Source organism: Candoia aspera, chromosome 18 (assembly GCF_035149785.1).
Source record: "Candoia aspera isolate rCanAsp1 chromosome 18, rCanAsp1.hap2, whole genome shotgun sequence".
NCBI classification, from domain to species: domain Eukaryota; kingdom Metazoa; phylum Chordata; class Lepidosauria; order Squamata; family Boidae; genus Candoia; species Candoia aspera.
Window position 1 is genome coordinate 3959530 of NC_086170.1, and position 19413 is coordinate 3978942.

The 19413-nt window shown below is 46.1% G+C and overlaps 2 protein-coding genes across 2 annotated transcripts; both read right to left on the reverse strand.

Moving 5' to 3' along the window:
* Window positions 1–208: 208 nt before the first annotated feature.
* On the reverse strand, window positions 209–7561 carry TNFRSF18 (TNF receptor superfamily member 18). Its single transcript, XM_063317657.1, has 6 exons — window positions 7383–7561; window positions 5348–5464; window positions 3250–3337; window positions 2815–2909; window positions 1577–1807; window positions 209–586 (listed from the first exon to the last, which is right to left on the reverse strand). The coding sequence occupies exons 1-6, from the start codon at window positions 7498–7500 to the stop codon at window positions 447–449; spliced, it is 789 nt and encodes a 262-aa protein (XP_063173727.1). The 5' UTR covers window positions 7501–7561; the 3' UTR covers window positions 209–446.
* Window positions 7562–14512: 6951 nt separating this feature from the next.
* On the reverse strand, window positions 14513–19088 carry TNFRSF4 (TNF receptor superfamily member 4). The gene is made up of 6 exons (XM_063317439.1): window positions 18918–19088; window positions 17619–17741; window positions 16962–17060; window positions 16534–16600; window positions 15421–15605; window positions 14513–14796 (listed from the first exon to the last, which is right to left on the reverse strand). The coding sequence occupies exons 1-6, from the start codon at window positions 19042–19044 to the stop codon at window positions 14624–14626; spliced, it is 774 nt and encodes a 257-aa protein (XP_063173509.1). The 5' UTR covers window positions 19045–19088; the 3' UTR covers window positions 14513–14623.
* Window positions 19089–19413: the final 325 nt, after the last annotated feature.

The following is a 19413-nucleotide window of genomic DNA, read 5'->3' on the forward strand; positions in this document are numbered from 1 at the left end:
GACACCATTTTAGCTTAGCCTTCTGCCCATCAGATTCCACCAGGATCTGCCCTATTCTGTGGCTCCAACTCCTGTCTGAAGTCAGAGGGACAATATTTGGGGGGAATTTTTTTTATTAAAATCCCAGATCAGGAAGCCTATTCTGAAGCAGAAGAGTCCAACCAATGTGCTTCCTTCCCATCTCTGAAAAGAAGGACAAGTTTTGGGCTCACTTGTGATACATGAGGATAGTTTTCTCTGCATGCCAAAATCCCCACAGAGATCTTCTCCAACCCCACTTTGTCCCCTCCAGCAACTGATATGGAGTCAACTTGGATCAAAGCTTTTTAAAGGCCAACAGTCCCTTTTGGTCCACCATCTGGACCGTGGAGGCGGGTTTTATGTCCCCAAGAGGTAAGCCATGATACTGTGTCTGCGCACCCATGTGCCAACTAGCCCAGGAGTTTTCAGTGGACCACCGATGACAACGAGAAGTTCTCTGCTAATATCTTATCTCCACGTTCTTCCTCTGGGAACTGGCAGCTGAAGGTATCTTCCAGATCCAGTTGAGTTCCTAGGAGGTTCACAGGATGGACGGATTTGGGTTCTGTAAGAGAAACACATCAAAAGTAGTAGAATGAGACCACTGGTAGTATCTACCTTCTGAATCACAATCATGGAAATGCAAGGGGCCACTGGAACCCTCAACTGCAACCCCAAGCTTTGCCCAGGACTCCATGCGTGACCAAGGATCCATTGTCTTTCTTCTGGAATGTGATACCTCAGGGACGTTCAAGCTTCAACCATGGCATTTCCAGCCACAGTCCTCTTTCCTGGACCTCAAGGCAGTCACCTCTAAAAGCTTCTCAACCCTAATGTCCTCCAATCTTACCAGACTATAATTCCCACCGACGTCTGGGTTGGGTGGAAGCCAGATGTGGACAACCAAAACCCTCCAGATGTTGCAGATCCAATCCTCAGAAGACCCAGCCGCCATGTCTGAGGCTAGAAGTTGTACTTGTGCAACTTCTGAGGGAGGGAGGTCATGCCCGTACCCCGGTTGAGGGAAGAAAAGATGCCAGCTACGATTCTCATGGATTTGGGGAAGACGGGTGTACAGAATCTTGGCGACTCGATATAGCCTCATGTATCAACATTAAGGTAGGGCCCTCCGCTGCTTTGATCTTCTTCCTAACTGTGTCTTGGTTAATGGGGAAGATGGTGATCTCTTATATGATACCACAACAAGGACCATCTCGTCCTCTACAATGTTTGGGAAACTTCCACTCTTCTTCCCAAACCAGGCAAATTCCATATCACAAAAACCACTGGACCAGATTAGATGTTGGGAGGGAGTCAGATTATTGTTTTAGTAAAAGCACAATTTTCCCTGGGGGGATGGAATTAATCCATGGGGGCAGGATACCACTGGTGGGTGGAGCCCAAGAGAGGAAGTAGGTGGGGCCAGGCTCCGCAAGTGGGCGGGACCAAAGGCAAACAATGGGAAGGCTGGAGAAATTATGGGATGTACTTGAGAGTGGAGAGCAAAGGGATTTGGCCATGAGGACTCCTCCAGAAGATGCTGAGCAGATCTTACCTTCCATCACGTGGAGTTTTGTCCTGTGGATGATTATGTGGGTGATCAGGCAAAATGTCATCACAGTGAACATAAGAATACTTGCTGCTATCAAGATGATCAGGAAGGTGGTGAATCTGCCCATTGGGACCCAGTGTCTCAGGTCATCTGTGGACACTGTACAGGAGGAGGAAACAGTGGATTTCCTTGAGGCCATTTCAGTTCTACCAGCCTGGGTGCAGATCGTGAAATATCAGAAGGGGAGAAGCAATGCGTGCCTTTCCAGGGTGTAGGGACCAATCATGGTTTGTTAGCAAGACACCTTCAAAATACCAAGGGTCAGAGAACTGCGATTCATGGCTTAATAGGAAAGTCAACAGCTCCTTTTGCCTCTGGTGAAAGTGTGTGTGCGTAGCCATGAACACAACACACAAACACGCATGGTTATTCTCAGCAGAACCAACATTCAACAGCGAGGCCTGGCGAGTGCTAATCTGGCTTAACCCAGCTGATTGGGCTGTTCTCAGAAAGCTACGGAAAGTTAGACGGAGTTAGTGGTTGAATGGGACACCACTAGGTGATCCCACTTAGCTGTGGGCTCAACTGGGAGGTCAGCAAGGCATCTGGGAGGAATGCAGCACAAACAGCTTTAGCCTTGTTGCCCAGAAAACTAAATGGGTGTGTCCCTGAAGTCACAGGAGTCGAACTCAATATGTAACACGCACACGCACAGAGGGAGATTTAGATCTGCAGCCATTTGCATTAGGAAGATAGCAATTGTTACCAAATAAATCAGAGGGTGTCTCAGGCCAATGTGCCAGGTAGCATTCTGGAGCCATTAAACAGGGCTAACGCACATTCTGAAAGAGGAAATGGCCCTTCTGGAGTCCCCGTTCCCAGCAAGCTAGGGGGTTGGACAGAAGACCATGTTGATTCCATTTTAATGGGTCTGCTTTTGGAGTCACAAATGGCCCCAAGCGGTGCCCTCTCTGATTGCTGCTGGGTCCGTGCGTTATATGAACGCAGCCACTGCAGCTCGTAAGCCATGATGGATAGCGTGGTGAAGCATCCCAAGTCTTAGTGCCACCTTGAAATTTGGTCTGCGTGAACGACGTGGTATCAGTTTTCTTGCATATAGGCAACAAGCAAGGAAACATTTCAACCCTAATCAGCTTCTGGTCCTGATCCGCTTTATCCAAATACTCAAATAACTCACTGATATTCCTACAAAGACAGAGAAATTCTGCGAAAAAACAGACCGGGTTCCACAAGGATAGCAGACGGTTTTGGCCCACACACAGCATTATGAGTTTTGTTTCCCGGCTGCACAATCCTCAGGCCAATCTTCTCGCAGCTAGAAGGGAAGGAGAGAAAGAATTACGGCCGAGGCACACCCCGCATCGCAAGGAATGCTGGATTCGTTGCAAGGGTTTTCGTGCGCTTTTTAAAAACGGCGTCATCCCTGTTACTCAAAAAGGCCCAGTGCTGCGTCAGCCAACTGGACCCAGAGTACAAATGCCTCTCCTTGCAGTTTGCCCATTAATAATCAGTGAATATTTGCCCCGTTTTAACCAGGCTGCCCCAAGACATTTTGCTAGATCTCAGGGAGCTGAGCCACTCGGTTCCCTGTGCCCACCCGCCTTTCTTGCAAGGTAGGCTGCTTGGGAACCAAACAGTAGGAGCTTGAGGCTTACTTGGTCCAAGGGTTGCAACAAGTGTGGTTGGTCTCGGAGTAAGTCCCATCAGGACACTCTTTGCAGAAATATCGGTACTCAATTGTGCCTGGAGGAGATAAAGCAAGGCAGGGTGGTGAAATTTTTTTTTTTAACCAAGCAGCATCCTGAGATATAAGAAGACAGGGGTCAACCAGCGGATTCTGCCCCAAACTTCACTCCCTTCTCTTAAACCTTATTCCCTACAAGAGACCCAATTTGAACAGGCTGATTTGAAACAGGTGAAATACAAAGGAATAAACAAGGGATTAAAAAATACAGGTAGTCCTCGTTTAGCGACTGCCTCGTTTAGCAACTGTTCGCAGTTACGATGGTGGTGAAAAAGTAACTTTGCAACCAGTCATCTCATTTACAACCTTCACAGATCTGTGAAGCAAAGGAAAGGAAAGGTGAAGTAAGATTTTAAGCACAGTCACGGTTTCACTTAGCAACTACTTCGCTTAATGACTGAGTTGCCGTCCCAAGTGTGATCACTAAGTGAGGACTACCTGTATCCTAAAGATTATATTTTTCTACTGTGACATTAGTTAGTTATGAATAAATGATTATATTACATTATTTTAAAGGACAGGAAATTGTAAAGCTCTAAGCTAAGCATGAGGATCAAGAACCATGCTGAACACAATATAGTTCGTCGTGATTATAAATCATAGTCAATTCTATCCATGTTACTGAGAATCTATTTTAATTTCATATCCTGTGAAACTGTAATATAGACTCTGTGCATACAGAGCCTCAAATTCTGGATGTAGAACAAATCCATATATTAAGTGGTACTCTAGGAACGGTTTCCTGTTTGAACTGAATTCTGTGTCAGATTTAATTTTAAGATAGAAAGTTATTCCAGACGTCAAAGCATATTCCCACATCTAAAGGGATCAGATGACCTTTCCAGTAAAAAAAAATATAATGCCCTTGCAGCAGTTAGCATATACAGGGCTAATTTAGTATACTTTGAAGTATATGATTTAGTAAAGTTTGATAAAGTTTGGTAAGAAATGGGAGTGCGACTTTAAAGACTTGTTTCGTTCTAATGATGAATCAATCATCTTCCAAAACGGTTGAGCCTAATAACCATTGCCATCAAATATAGAAGAATAATCTGACCTTCTAGCTATATTTCCAGCAGTTTTTAGTGAACAAAGTTTGCATTTGAGCAATCACAACTGGAGTAAAATATTTAGACCAATTTTCTCTAAATATAATCTTTGGAGTAAATGTAATGTTCCTCCGCTGAAGCTCCCATGATGCATACCTCTTAGGTAAAGGTAAAGGTTTCCCTCGACGTAAAGTCCAGCCGTGTCCGACTCTAGGGGGCGCTGCTCATCTCCGTTTCAAAGCCGAAGAGCCGGCGTTTGTCCGAAGACACTTCCTTTGTGGTCATGTGGCCAGCATGACGACACGGAACGCCGTTACCTTCCCACCGAAGCGGTACCTATTGATCTACTCACATTTGCATGTTTTCGAACTGCTAGGTGAGCAGGAGCTGGGACTAGCCACAGGAGCTCACCCCGCCACGCGGTTTCGGACCGCCGACCTTCCGATCGGCAGCTCAGCGGTTTAACCCGCAGCGCCACCGCATCCCTTGCATACCTCTTACTACGGTCTAATTCTGCATCCATTTAATCGTGCAATCTTTGACTTGTTTGGTCTCTGAGTCACAGTTCACCAGCAGTTTGCAAATAAGGCCCGGCAGATGTTCCAAGTTGGGTGTTAGAAGATTTTCCAACTCAAGTCAATCTGTGGGTACTTCCCCTGGTTTCTATAATCCCTTTAAACCATGCTATTTATCTGAAAACACTGGAACCAGTCAGGTCTCAAAAAATTTTATCTCCACCCTATGAATACAGTAATTAAATCTTGCAATCTAAATAAACTATCTTTCCGCTGAACAAATTTCTAAGTGCGTTCCTCTTCATAAAAAGGAAGATTTAATAGCAGGGTGAGAGGGCCTCCTTTACTCCGGGTGCAAATCCTGCTCCAGATGCTCCAGATGTTTCCAGTCCTGGCTATGAGATGATTGCATATAAAACCCACCAAGAATTAATTCCAATTTTACCTGTGCAATAGAGCTGCATTCCCTCCTGGCACTGCAAGAGTGGCCTACACTGGCTGCATTGTTTATCTCTGCAGCACTGGCCAGGCCCACAGGACCCACAGCTTTTAGGGGGCTCCGCTGTCAAGAACAAAACAACAATAAAAACCACAGATTGGCAGCCCACTTTTTGTTCTGGACCTCAAGGCTGCTTAGAGCAGGCTCCCCCATATTTTTTTTCCCAGAACCACAATTCTGCAAAGTAGCTTAGGCTGGGAGAAACCTCCCAAACCTGTGGGGGTTGGCAGAGGGGGTTTGGAATCTGGGCCTCCCCACTCCTAGTCCAGCATCTTAACCACCAGGTCACACTGCCTGTAAGATGAACTTGTTTATTCGTTTAGTCGCTTCCGACTCTTTGTGACTTCGTGGACCGGCCCACGCCAGAGCTGCCTGTCGGTCGTCAACACCCCCAGCTCCCCCAGGGACGAGTCCGTCACCTCTAGAATATCATCCATCCACCTTGCCCTTGGTCGGCCCCTCTTCCTTTTGCCCTCCACTCTCCCCAGCATCAGCATCTTCTCCAGGGTGTCCTGTCTTCTCATTATGTGGCCAAAGTATTTCAGTTTGGCCTTTAATATCGTTCCCTCAAGTGAGCAGTCTGGCTTTATTTCCTGGAGGATGGACTGGTTTGACCATACGGCTGAGCATTTTTTGGTAGGCAAACCAACCCCAAATCTATCAGCCTGGTTCTCCAATGGCATCTGTGGTTAAGGAGGCTCCTCCTTTTCCAAGGGATGGAATATGGAATATGAATATGGAAGGAATGGCATGGGAAGGGAGGGGTTGGCTTGTAAATATATAGATTTAGATTTAGATATATAGATATATAGATATATAGATAGAGATGGATGGTAGGCTGTCATCGTTGGCTCTTACCCACTCCTAGAAGAGACAAAAGTTATTTTTCAGTTTGCAAATGGGACCAGAAATAAGAGAGGCTCTGGAGTCTAACGCTGTATTCATACTGTCTTAGAGCTGGAAGGAACCTCAGAGGTCATCTAGACCAACCTCCTGCTTGGGCAGCTACTGCGAATGGGACCAATCAACTTTCTAGCTGATCTGACAGCAAGTTTGATTCCCCCCCCCCACTATGTTTCTTGGTTTCTTTACTTTTCACACAAGACACTTGTGCCTAGATTGGGGGGCAAATGTTTCACCCAGCACATGGCTTCATCAAAACCAAAGAGTTGTATAAAGCCAGCGAAGGAAAATATCAGAAAATTAGGGCATTAGATGATAGATGATCTGCACACCATTAGCTAGATACCCTAGTATCTTTGAGAGGAGGGCGCTGTCAGGCAAATCTAGCATCCAAAATATTTAAAGACAAATGGAAAAGAAAGATACTATAAATGCTATTAAAATGAGTTTTGAGGCCAGGTGGAGAAAGGAAAGCTTCATTTCAACAAACATGCAACCAGCGGAAACGAATTTGTAAAATGTTTCCAAGTTTGGCTCAAGGGCTGACAAATTTGCCTTTGTGTTGGTTTCTCAGCTGTGCAACTCCACTTTGCTCCAAAAGATTAAAAGCAGTAGAAATGTCCAGAGTTTGCAAAGGTCCCACACAGAGGTCCCCAAAGGCCGCACTGCACCTTCCTGCCCCACTCCAGTGCATCACAGACTTGAAAAATCCAAACCATCATCTTCAGTGGCAAACATCTGACAAAGAAGCAGGCTCAACTGCAACGTGACTCCCGAAACGCTGGGGTTTTATTGGCAAGAATGGCTGGCCTCTGAAGAGATGACTTCAGCTGGGCCCAAGAGCATGTACAGAGTGCAAGCTTCTTTTTGCTACAGGGCACGGCCATTTAGCGCCGCAGAGCAGAAAAAGAGGAGCCAAGTCAAGCGGATTCAACCTGCCCAGATGTTGCCGAAGGAGAATTCCCAGCATGCTTCTCCTTAGCTCAGCTGGCAAGGGCTCCTGGGAGTTGTAGTTTCACCACACCGCTTCCCCCCTCTACCTTTGAGAAGGAGAATGACCATCCTGCTCCAGCCTTACCCGAACGGCTTGCAGCACAGCATAGTCTATCCGCCTGGGTCCTCTCGTTGGAAGTTGTCCCTAGCTCCATGCTCAACCAGAGTGCTGTCAAGAACATCAGGCAGTATCTTCCTTCCATCGTCTGGGCCTTCAGCTGCTGCTTACCCTCAGATTCAAGTCAGCCCCCAACAGCCGTGGGAACCCCTGTCTTTTCTCGCTGTTCTGGAGAACAGCTGCCTCCTTTTCTCCCTCGGCCTGTCCATCTTGTAGCGTGGGCCATATTTTGTAGTGTCTGAGCTATGCGTGGATGGGGTGAGCTCGTCACAAGGGGCATTTCCTGAGTGACGTGGCTGAGCTTGGCGGCGGAACGGCTGACTTTTCAGATAAATGTAGGGGGGAAGACAGGTGGGGGGGAGGAAATCCAGCAAGGGCTGTGTAGCCTCCTGAAAGCGTTGTGAGGTTTCAGTAAACGCAACCCTCAGCTTTTCAGATCCACATACGCACACGCCCTGCAGATTTGTATTACCTTCCATGGGTGAACGTTTACCTGTTTGCATATTTGCCTCTGAGCAAATATCAAAGTTGGGGAGTGGGTAGAATTTTTATTTGTTTGCTCTTTCTCTCTACTTTAGAGAAAGCTAGGCTGTGTCACATTCTCTGAAAAAGCCCAACCAAATTCCGTGAGAATTAGAAGAGCTTCTATGATATGTGGGATCATCTGCTCTCAAGCCATCTGCCGCTTCCCAGTTTTGGTAAAATCGCAAAGGAAGATGCCGAAGTTTTTCCAACTGGAAAAGTGGGCAGTCCAGAAAGCTACAGAGGGGATCCTTTGCCATCTCAGAAAACAATCCGGGTCAAATCTTGTTTGAGTTGAGCTCAGTTCTCAGTGGCATCCTGGACACATCCAGGTGGTTTTCTAGCCAACAATATGGAAGTGATTTTCCATTGCTCTTCCCAGTCATCGTATGGCTTGGAGATTTCCTAGTGGTCTCCCATCCAGTTAGGAACCAGAACTTGCCACTCAGTTGGAGATTGGAGCAGCCTATCTGCCCAGTAAAACTGAATTTATCTGCTCAGCTTTTTGAGAACAGCCAAGATGGGCTAGGACCTGTTGGTGTGTTGGCCCAGGTGCAGTTGGAATATACAGCAGGAAAAAAACACACAAGAGACTCTTTTGAACAGGAAAAAAAAATGTGAGCATCCTGGAGCCAAAAAGATTTCAAGATGGAAGCCCCCCCACATTGGGGATTTGGGGGGAGTCCCTCCAGTTAAGGCCCAAAGCAAGGCGCCCAGCAAATGTGTCAAAGATTGCAAAACTCCGAAGCCGGAGCAGTCTGTGCATTTCTGCTAGTCTAAGTTTTTATTTTCTCTCCCCGCTGTTTCCTGTTGAAACCTCAGCAGCGCAAGGTGAGCAAAAGATCAGTGCTGTCCCCGTTGGGGAATAAAACCAAGCAAGCAAGCAAGGCCTGACGTTGCCACTGTGCGGGTTGAGGGGAAAAAGAATTTACTCAGCGCGATGTAAAACTAACCGCTGGCCTTTTGAGATGCTGAGCAACTGTGGGAACGTCATTCGGCGTCAGGACCGGCCAGGCAAGTCCGGAGCAGAAGGCGGGTGCCACGCTGTTGGTCAAAAGCAGGAGATTCAGGGACGACGGGGTCCCCACACAGTTGTGCCCAATGTGGAAGGCAAAGGTCAGAGAAGGGGGTTCAAAAGTGGTACCCACAGAGAGTCCCCCCCCCACTCCTCCCACAGCCTCCAGAACCCAGGCCTCTAACCACTCACCCCCACTTCCAGGAAGATCAAGAAGAGGCAATGTCTTTGGACTGTAGGAAAATAAAATTCCCAGCTGTGGGAGGGAGACTGGAAAGATTTCTCTCTGCCAATTTGGGGGGGGGGCATCTTGTCCCCAAACCAACTTGCTTTTTTCTCTCTTTCTGTTGTTTCCTTGCAGGCCCACCCAATTTATTCATTTTGCTTTTATTTTCCTGTCTTGGAATTAAAAATGGTGTGTGTGTGTGTTAAATGAAATCTGGGCTTTATATGTAACGTGCAGTTTTTATATCAGTGTTTCTCAACCTCTGCAACTTTAAGACATGTGGACTTCAACTCCCAGAATTCCCCAGCCAGCTGGCTGGGGAATTCTGGGAGTTGAAGTCCACATGTCTTACAGAGGTTGAGAAACACTTGTCTGTCTGTCTGTCTGTCTATCTATCTATCTATATCTATCATCTATCCACACACATGCACACACATACACACATTAGCAAAAAGAAAGTCGGGGTGGTAAGAACCAGAGGGAGTACCACGGACATATGATTTGGATGGACACTGCATTGCCGACTATACTTCTTGGCCACTAGCCAAATGACCAATATTCTATCAATAATAAAACTATTCATGATAGGCAATGGTCTTGTACAAGCCAATAGGGAGCCAGTTGGTATAGCTAAAGCCTTGCCAATTCATAGTTGGGGAGCATTCAGCCATCTCGGGGGCCAACTCCCGCCAAGGACAAAAAGACCAGCTTGCTTGCAATCTCAAGTTGCTAGATCTCATTGAGTAGGATCAAGTCAGTCTAAGAAGAGAAACCAGAAGGAGATTTTTGAAATCCCTTATTCATGTTTAGCAGTGCTTGGTGAGACGCCCTTTCACTGCTGGGAGGGTGCGTTGAATTTCAATCCACATCCTAGCAACCACATCTCAATTTGCATCCATTTGCATTGACAAGCAGGTGCAGGTTTTAAACAAATCCCCAAATGCACATGATTGCCATCCCTGCTTGGGTGATGCATCAAAAAGAAATCTGCTTGCATTCAGGGAATATTTCATACAGGAAGATACTAAGTCATCCATCCACGAAAAGTATAGGGGCATCCCCTTTTGGCCACCAAATATCTCTTTGGGAATTTCAAAGATTTACCAAAAGAAGGGAAATTCTCCAGCTTTGCAGCAGAGGTCCAGAATCAGTGGCAAAACTATACCTCCCAGCATCTCTCGTCGTGGGGCATGCTCGGTGTGTTCAACTGCCTTAGCTTGCTTCTCCCCAGCTGCTTCCCAAACGTGGCCTATCTAAAACCTTTGCAAGCGTTGCAAATAAAAATAAAATAGCTCGATCTGGCTTAAAAAAACTGAATTCAGACATTAGTAGCTGTTGATTGAGCTGTGGTCGGCAACTAGATTCGGGAAGGTGGGCCAAGCTCAAAGGAAACATTAGACTTTTAAACACAGAAAACTCTCCTTGAGTTTCTTGGGCCACTTACATTTCTCAAAGGCAACGTCAAAGAGAGGCAGGCTTTTAAAGATTTGTCCTTCGTTGTTAGGGTAAATTAGAAATCCCATATTGGGTTAAAATCACTTGGGATTTAAATGCCAAAATTGGGGTTCTGGCGTTGGCGTCAGCTGCAGTCCAGCCCATCTCTAGCAAAGCTTGGCAAAAGGCCCACTAAACTGGCTGCTACCCATCATCTAAATCCCATAAATGGTACTTCTACTGCTGAAAGTTGCAGACCATGCTTAGAAATTCGTCTTCACAAATCTGTGAGATCGCCAAGAACAAGTTCAGTTTGAAAGGGATTTTACTTTCTAACCCTGGGATGTCCTCTGTCTTACCCTGCCCAGAAACTGAAGCCAACCTACAATAATTTGGAACTAAGATCCCAGAACCAACCTGGATTATACTTGCGGCGAATCATAATCAATTTTACAAGCATCAGCAGCTTTGTATGGGAAAGTCCCTCTCTTGCAAAGAATTATGAAAACTGGTAAGTGCAAAGCACTGACATTGCGGCTATTTTTAAACCTGCCAAGTCTCTCACGTATGCAGATTTAATGAGGATTTTGTTTTGTTTTGTTTTGTTTGGGTCTTTGAAAAGAAATCAGATGGCATAATTTTGAAGGCTGTCTGTTACTTAATGACTCGTGGTTGGTACTGGTTTCCCATCAGAGAAATGAAAGGGGCCGTTCCACGCCACTCCCGTCTAACTTATGGAACTCTCTGCCACAAGATGGGATGGGTGCATCCTGCTAGATTTCTCTGTTGTTAAACACACACAGACAGCCCCTTCTCCCCTTTCTTCTGTATTATGTATTCCAGTTTTGATTGTTTTGATATTTCAAAATATTCTTTCAGATTTTTACAGAATAGCAAGCTGGAAGGTAGCATTAAATTAAAAAAGAAAAGAAAAAAGGAGGAAGTTGTAAAATAGTTAATGGCCAATCAGATTGGGGGGAAGCTTTGTAGCGGTTGTAAGGAGTGAAATGGCTGAATGGTTCTTGCTACTTTTAAGGGGGGAAACAGACTTTTGCTAAGTCAGCGATATTTAAATTGAGGAGGTCAGAACAGGTGCTGGAGAGGTGGGAAAGGAAACCACCGACATTTTCATCTCAGGAGGTCGTTTTGCCCCTTGAATACCCTCGCAGAAAGTCAAGTCTAGCACACTAGGGCTGTGTTTTGTCCTTAGAAAGAAAGCAGAGTTGTTTTGGTAGAGAAAAACAGCTTTGGAGGGAGAACGTGGATTTTTTTTCTTTCTCTCTCATACCTTTTCACCTGGGGCTCGTCCCCCGAAGTTAGATTTAGGCCAGTCAATACCTTCAAGTCCATCTTAAACCAAGTTACTTTATGGAGCTCCTTGCCACCAGATGGGTCTCAAAAAGGGCTAAATCCCCAGAGGGCTCCTAGACTTGAAGACTCTATAGCAGTGTTCCTCAACCTTGGCAGCCTGAAGATGTGTGGACTCCAACTCCCATAATTCCCCAGCCAGCATGGGTTAGGGTTGGGAGTTGAAGTCCACACATCTTCAGGCTGCCAAGGTTGAGAAGCCCTGCCCTGTAGGATCTCTGGCATCATGCATTCCAAGGAAGGTGGGAGGCTGTCCCCCTGCCCAGGGTAATGGGCTTCCCAAGTGCACTTGGGAGGACCCAGAAGGCTGGGCTAAATGCCTCTGGTCTGATCCAGCCTCTTGCATTCTTCTGAGATTGCCATTCCTTGTGCTGGGAGAACAAGACAAGGCTGAAACCCCATCAGTAGTCGTTACATCATTCAGCAGGAGGATGTCTGGCCAGATCAGACCACCTTCCAAGGTAAACAAGGAAAGAAGAAGACACCTGTTGTGGTTGTTGACTTTTACCGCAAAAGCTGCCTCTCTCCTTCCTTTGAGGCAGCTGTTCTGTCTCGCCCTGCTTTCTGTGTCGCTTTTCACTACTCTGCAGCACAAGGGGGAGGCAGCTCTGTCCGAGCAAAGGTTTGAAGGCTTGCAAGGGGAAGATGGCCAGGCCCAAAGTCTTGAACAAGTGCTGTGGCTCACCCCATGATGCTCTGCTGTAAACCAGCATGTTCGCACCAGAATAGGTGGTTTGGTGCAAGAGGGGGTAAACCTAAACAAACTGCAGGCTGTGTAGACTCTGGGAAACCCCTGTCGGGGGAGATGGGCAGTGATATAAATTTAAATAAATAAATAAATAAATAAATAGTAAACCTAGTTTGCTAAGGGAAGGGGTGGATTTTGAGAAGTTTGAAACCAATGGCTGAGGCGCTACCCATCTGAGAAGCTGGGGAAGCCAATTTCTCGCATCAGCAGGGATTGGGCTAGATGACCTCTGAGGTCCCTCCCAACTTGAGGATTGCTTGGAATGCTTCTAGAAGCAACCGACCTCCGCTGGAAATCAGATGGTTAGTGGAAAGAAGACAGGCTTTAGCCAAAGGGAGGTGCCTTGGTTCTCAAGCAGACAAAAAGGAACACAGGGTATCTCACAATAAGTTTATTTGGTGACATTTCCATCCTATCTTTAGATGTCCTTTGCTCCCCAAGTGTGGCTTGCTACAGAACAGTTGCTCAAAAGCAAAACAGAGCATGTCTGGTGTTCATGAAAACCTTGAGAACTGTCAAAATTCAGAAAGCGTGACATTGAAATCGCTCCCGTGCATTCTTTTTCACTGATTCAAAAAGCCAGATATCAGGGATTTTATTATCTATCTATCTATCTATCTATCTATCTATCTATCTATCTATCTATCTATCTATCTAGTCCTTAGTGCTCTCTGAGCTTGGTTGTTTGCTTGCAAACATTTCATTACTCAATTAGGTAACACCATCAGTCCATCTATCTATCATCTATCTATCATCATCTCTACCTGTCTCCCTACAAACAAGAACAAAGCTTAGCCAGAGGCAAAGCAAGAGAAATAGGAAGGATTTGTAGGATTTTACGAAGGAACCAGATTTGCAGATTAACTGCGGGTTAAACCGCTGAGCTGCTGAGCTTGCCGATCGGAAGGTCGGCGGTTCGAATCCGCGTGACGGGGCGAGCTCCTGTTGCTAGTCCCAGCTCCTGCCAACCTAGCAGTCCGAAAACATGCCAATGTGAGTAGATTAATAGGTACCGCTTCGGCGGGCAGGTAACGGCGTTCCGTGTAGTCATGACCACAAAGGAAGTGTCTTCGGACAAACGCCGGCTCTTCGGCTTTGAAACGGAGATGAGCACCGCCCCCTAGAGTCGGACACGACTGGACTTAATGTCAAGGGAAACCTTTACCTATGTGATTGTTCAACAGGCCAGGTTTATTCTGGCTTATTACTTTCGTTTTTTTGGTTATTCTTTGATGAATGAAAACATAATAATAAAAACAGGCCTGATCTGCAGGGACGCTTTCACAGCCTTTTTTTAAAACAAAAAAGGTTGCGCAAAAATATGCGAATTCCTCCTTTAAAAAAGGAACCATAGAAAATACCCCAAATAATACACATCAGGGAGGAGAAACAGAAAAAATACAAGGAAAGGATGTTGATTCATTTAGAGCTTGAAAAATGTTCATTCTGTATTACTTCTGATTCAGAAGTGAAGTTTCGGTTCTTTTGTCCCTTTCTTAGGTCAGCCCTGAACCAAATTGGATTTGCCACCGATTTGTTGTTCTTGGATCGGCATTCGATAACCACTCCCTTCATCTGAAAGAGGAAAAGGGGAAAAGAATTATATTTAAAAGAAGAAAACTCAACCGCCCAGGAAATCTGGTATGCAAAGTGCAATCAAAGCATAATCTTGAGCGAAACACCCTTAGCTTGCAATGAAACTGATTTGGCTGGGATTACAGCTTGTCAACTATTTCTCGACAAACTGCAGTAAAACACCACCATCGTCGGCATATTAAAACATAAAAAGGGAAGACCCATTTTTAAATCAAAAAGGATGTCACCATCCATCAGCTCCTGATCATTCAGCCACATTAACCTGAAAATGATTCCCCCAAAGCTGATAAAATCACATTTTAACCCAGCCCTTCTATCGCCGCCCCAAACTCACCCTTGCAGGGAACCGCAAAAATTTCCTCACACGAGATCTGCACTTTCTTTTTCTTTGTTCTCCGATAAAAGAACAGCAGCAAGAAGACCCCAGGTATGGTCAGGAAGAGCATGGTGATGGCGAGAGTCCACACAAACCCTTAAAAAAAAAAAAACAAAAAAAAAAAAAGAGGAGGAGGAAATAAAATAAGATTTTCCTGGGATAGTTTTACAATTAATGGCACTGACTGTTAGGGGCGGGTGAACCATACGAAGCTCAAATCACAGGTTTGGGGCGTTTTCCAGAGAAAACAGCAGGGAAGATTTGGAGCCAGGCTGGAAAGGGCTAAACCACTCCAGGGCTGAGAGAATATGCTTCCATACCCCGAACCACCAATATTTGGCTCCTTGTAAATGCCCCGTTTTGGTCTGGTTCGGTCTGAGATCCCTCAAAAGGCCTGGCTTGAGAGAAAACCATGGGTTGGGGTAGGTCAGGTACCCAGGAACAGCCTGCAGGATACTATTACGGTCATCATTGTCCAACCATATGTAGCCAAACATGTCATCCCACCCGCCAAAAAACTGTTTATCACTTCGGAATCTCCCCAAGTTTAGTTTCAAACCTAAACTTTGTGCAGACTCAAGTAAGACCTTTTACTCCTCCATCTTCTTTGCAAGCTAGAAAGTGCCCACCTTGGTTGTCTCCCCTGCAGGTCTGCTCTGGCCCTCTAAACTTTGGGGATTAACCTGTTTGTACCTTCACACATGCCTGGTATTCCCTTACCTGGATTTTTAGCCAGAACAGTCTGAGAAGAATTGGGCATCACAGTCAAGATGCCACCCCTATTTTTAAAGGGAGTGGGCTGCGTGAGAGTGTGCAGGGCGGGAACCTTGGAGGACGGCTCGTCACAAATTGTGTTGGCATCTTCCCTCCCAGGATATAGGGTTTTCTTGCCGCTCACTGTGCAACTGTCAACAAAAAGGAAACAAGAATTAAAAAAAGGAAATTTTTTCAGGCAGCCAGATTCTAAGAGAAAGGATTGGCTGCAGTGATTGATCAAAAGGGGACACTGAAATTCAGTTTTGAACATACATCCGCTCTCCAAGGTAGACCAGGTCAAGAAGCAATCTGGAATTCTATGTTATTGTTGCAGGTTATAATAACACATTGAAAAGATTTATTTATATTTATCTATTGTTTATTTATGTATTAATCACATTTATCACTGCCCATCTCCCCCCAAGGAGGGAGTCTGGGTGGTTTACAATAAAACACAGTTAAAACAATGCAATCTAAAGCTATACAATCAATATAGTACACAATAAATCATCTGGCTTGCAGTTAAACCTCAAAAAAACCAAGATCATGGCAACCAGCTTGACTGATAACTGGCAAATAGAGGGAGAAAACGCAGAGGCAGTGACAGACTTTGTATTTCTAGGCACAAAGATTACTGCAGACGCTGACTGCAGCCAGGAAATCAGAAGACGTTTAATCGTTGGGAGGAGAGTAATGACGAATCTCGTTAAAATAGTTAAGAGCAGAGACATCACACTGACAACAAAGATCCACATAGTTAAAGCAATGGTGTTCCCCGTAGTAACATACGGCTGCAAGAGCTGGACCATAAGGAAGGCTGAGAGAAGGAAGATAGACGCTTTTGAACTGTGGTGTTGGAGGAAAATTCTGAGAGTGCCTTGGACTGCAAGAAGATCAAACCAGTCCATACCATAAAGCCAGACTGCTCACTTGAGGGAATGGTATTAAAGGCAAAACTGAAATACTTTGGCCAGGTCTGTTCTTGACCTGGCCTACCTTGCAGGGCTGACTGCAACCCACTTCCCGCTTGAGATGTTTACCAACTCCCTTCAAAGCGAGGTTTGAGCAAATACCTACTTTGTCCAAGGGCGGCATTTCTCATTCCCTCCCTGGGAAAAATACCCGCTGGGACAGGCTTTGCATCCTGAAAATGACACAGGAGAAACTGCTGAGGCTTTTAACCAAAACCAGGGGGATTGCTGATTGGCTAGAAGCCCCCTGTGGATATTTGGGGGGGTGTATGTGCTTGATTTATATCCCACCTTCCCTACACACCACACCAAGAACCCCTTCTGATGGGGCCAGGATATACATCTAATAAAATAATAAATAAATGCACCCCACGCCACGCCAAGGGGAGGGGGCAACCAATCAGGAAGCCCATGTATTTGTGATGAATTTTGGGAAATGTCCCCCTGGGAATGATTGACGCACCCCAGTAGGTGGTGTTTTTGATGGGCCCACCTCATTCCTGCTATTCCAAGGAATTCACACTCGGCACTTACTTTTCTCCCCTTCAGTCGCTTCCGGAGAGTGGCCGGGAAGACAGGCACAGATGGTATTCGAAATCCTTTGGCATGGACTTACCTCCCGGAGGCCTCGCTCTAGAAAAATAAAACAGCAAAGCAGAAGAAGGGGATCTTCTATTAAAGCATCACAGCCACTAGCCGGTCCATCCTATGCTGCATGGTCTTGCCAGCTGGAGCCGCTGCATAGGAGAGATGCACAGTCTCTCTTCCATGTTGGGAAAACCTGGAAGCTGAGGAGGGACCAAAGTCGGGGGCTGTGGTGGTGATGGTGGGGCAGATGATTTAGCAGCTCTGGACTGAGAAGACAGAGGGCTGGAGTGCCAGAGGTTTGCAGCGCCAGCCATTTCTAACCGGGGCTGTTGGAAACTGGGAAAAACGGGGGAAATTCAGCATGAGAGGACTAGCCCAGCGCCAACACTTCGCTACCTCTCTTCTTTAATTCATCACACAGGAAAAAGCAAATCAAGATCAACAAGGGCAAAGCCATGGTTGCAAAACCACAGAAAACACTCTTGCCGCGAAGGAAGCAGGATCCAGCCTCCCCATCGCCGTCGCCACGGGAAGGACGTGGCAAGCGCCGCGTCTTCCGTTCCGGCCTGGGCAACGAAATCGCTCTTGCCGAGGGGAGCTTACCGGAGTCACAGTCTGTGCAACGTTTACACCGTGAGTAGGTATAACCGTTGTTGTAGTAATTCTCCTCACATGGCTCACAGGTGGTTTCAGAGGTCACCGTGCACCGTTTCACCAGCTGTTCTCCTAAAGGCGAAAAGGCGTTTGTAGGTGGAAACAGAGCCTCATCTGTGAAAGGCTTTAACTTGAGTTTACGATAGGAAGACAAACGCCTTGAGTATCAACCCATCTTCCAGGAATCTCTAGGAATTTCCTCCTTCTTTTTCCCTCCAAACAACCCTGCGAGGGATGAGGAGTGCTTGCATCAGCTTCTTTTGAAGAGGGATTTGAACTCCCTTCGCTTCGCTGGACACTTCAACTAACAGGAAAAGTAGCTGGGCAGATCCTGCTGAACACCTCTCAGCTACGCCGGTCAATGGTCCAGGAGGATGGGAATTGCAATCCTCAGACCAGCAGTCACGCACGCATAACCACCGAACACAAAATCAGGCCCAGAATATTCATGAGGACAGAAAAGAAAATGGAGAAATGGAAGGGGAAAATGCCATGGAAATATCTTGGCGTGGCATGGCTGAAAAGATAAACGTTTCCCTGGTTTTACTGATTCTCACAACCCCCTTGAACCTGCCTGATGTTTCTGCCTCCAGTGAGATACATACACTCTCACTGAGCCTTTCAAATGCACAAAAGCAATCAAATTGCAACTCAAACCACACCAACCTTATTTTTAGATATGATTATTTTTTTAAAGGGGCAGGGACTGATCCCTTAATTGTTAACTGGGACTGATCCCCTAATTGTAAGCAGCCCTTCGGATGGGAGACCACCAAGAGCTTCTAACTCGGTAGGCTAGACCCCCAGGTCCAAGAAGCATCCAGGAAAGTGTCAGTGGCAAAACCAGAACATGGCAGAGTCAGCACCACATGTCAATTTTTAAATTAAATGTTTAAGAAAATGATAGGGGATCAGCAACACCCTCAGCGAAACTGAGGATCCTCATACAGATTCATGGAGTGACTTACCAGCTTAGATAAACAAAAGAACCCCACTCTGATCAAGAAAATCTGGATTTTTTTCTCTTTGCAAGGAAAAGAAGTCAAAAGACATTTCGTTTCCACCAAACTGGGAAAAAAAAAAGTTTAGATGGAGCAGCACCAGATTGCAAAGGAGAAAAACGGATTACCTGCTCACATGGCAGCCCAAGGGGACTACAAATACTGAAAGGGTGGATTAAAACAAAATCTGTGTCCCAGCTCCCCCCGATTCTCCTTGGAGAAGCCCCTTGTCTTCAGCATCACTAACCTGGTTTACAGTATTTGCAGCATTTCCTGTTCTGGAGAGGATACTCATTTTCCGAGCACCGCATCCCACAGGCCAGCCAGGGCGAGAGAGACACGGCCACCGAAATCAAACCCAAGATTGGCTTCATGCCCCGTGCCGTGGACTTGCGAACGCTGCCTCGCTCAAAGGAAAAAAAAATGTGCGAACTCGGGGCTGCACCATGCAAGAAAGAAAGGGTCTACTTAGATACTTAGAAGCAGGCTTGGAATTTCCCCAAGTCCTACAAAAGCCTATCATTCATCTTTTCTTTTTTTAGATTTGGTTTTTCACTACGCAAGAAGTGCTTGAGTCAGTTTGGTGCCAACTCAGTCTGAAGCTTGTCAGCAGAAATGGGGAAGCAAGGCCCTGGATTACACTTCCCGACATCTCCAGCCAGGGGAACCGTTGTGTGAGCGCCCAAAGGATGTGGAAGTTAGAAAGAAGGCGGCTGTTTCAAGAGCAGATGAAGAACCCGAGG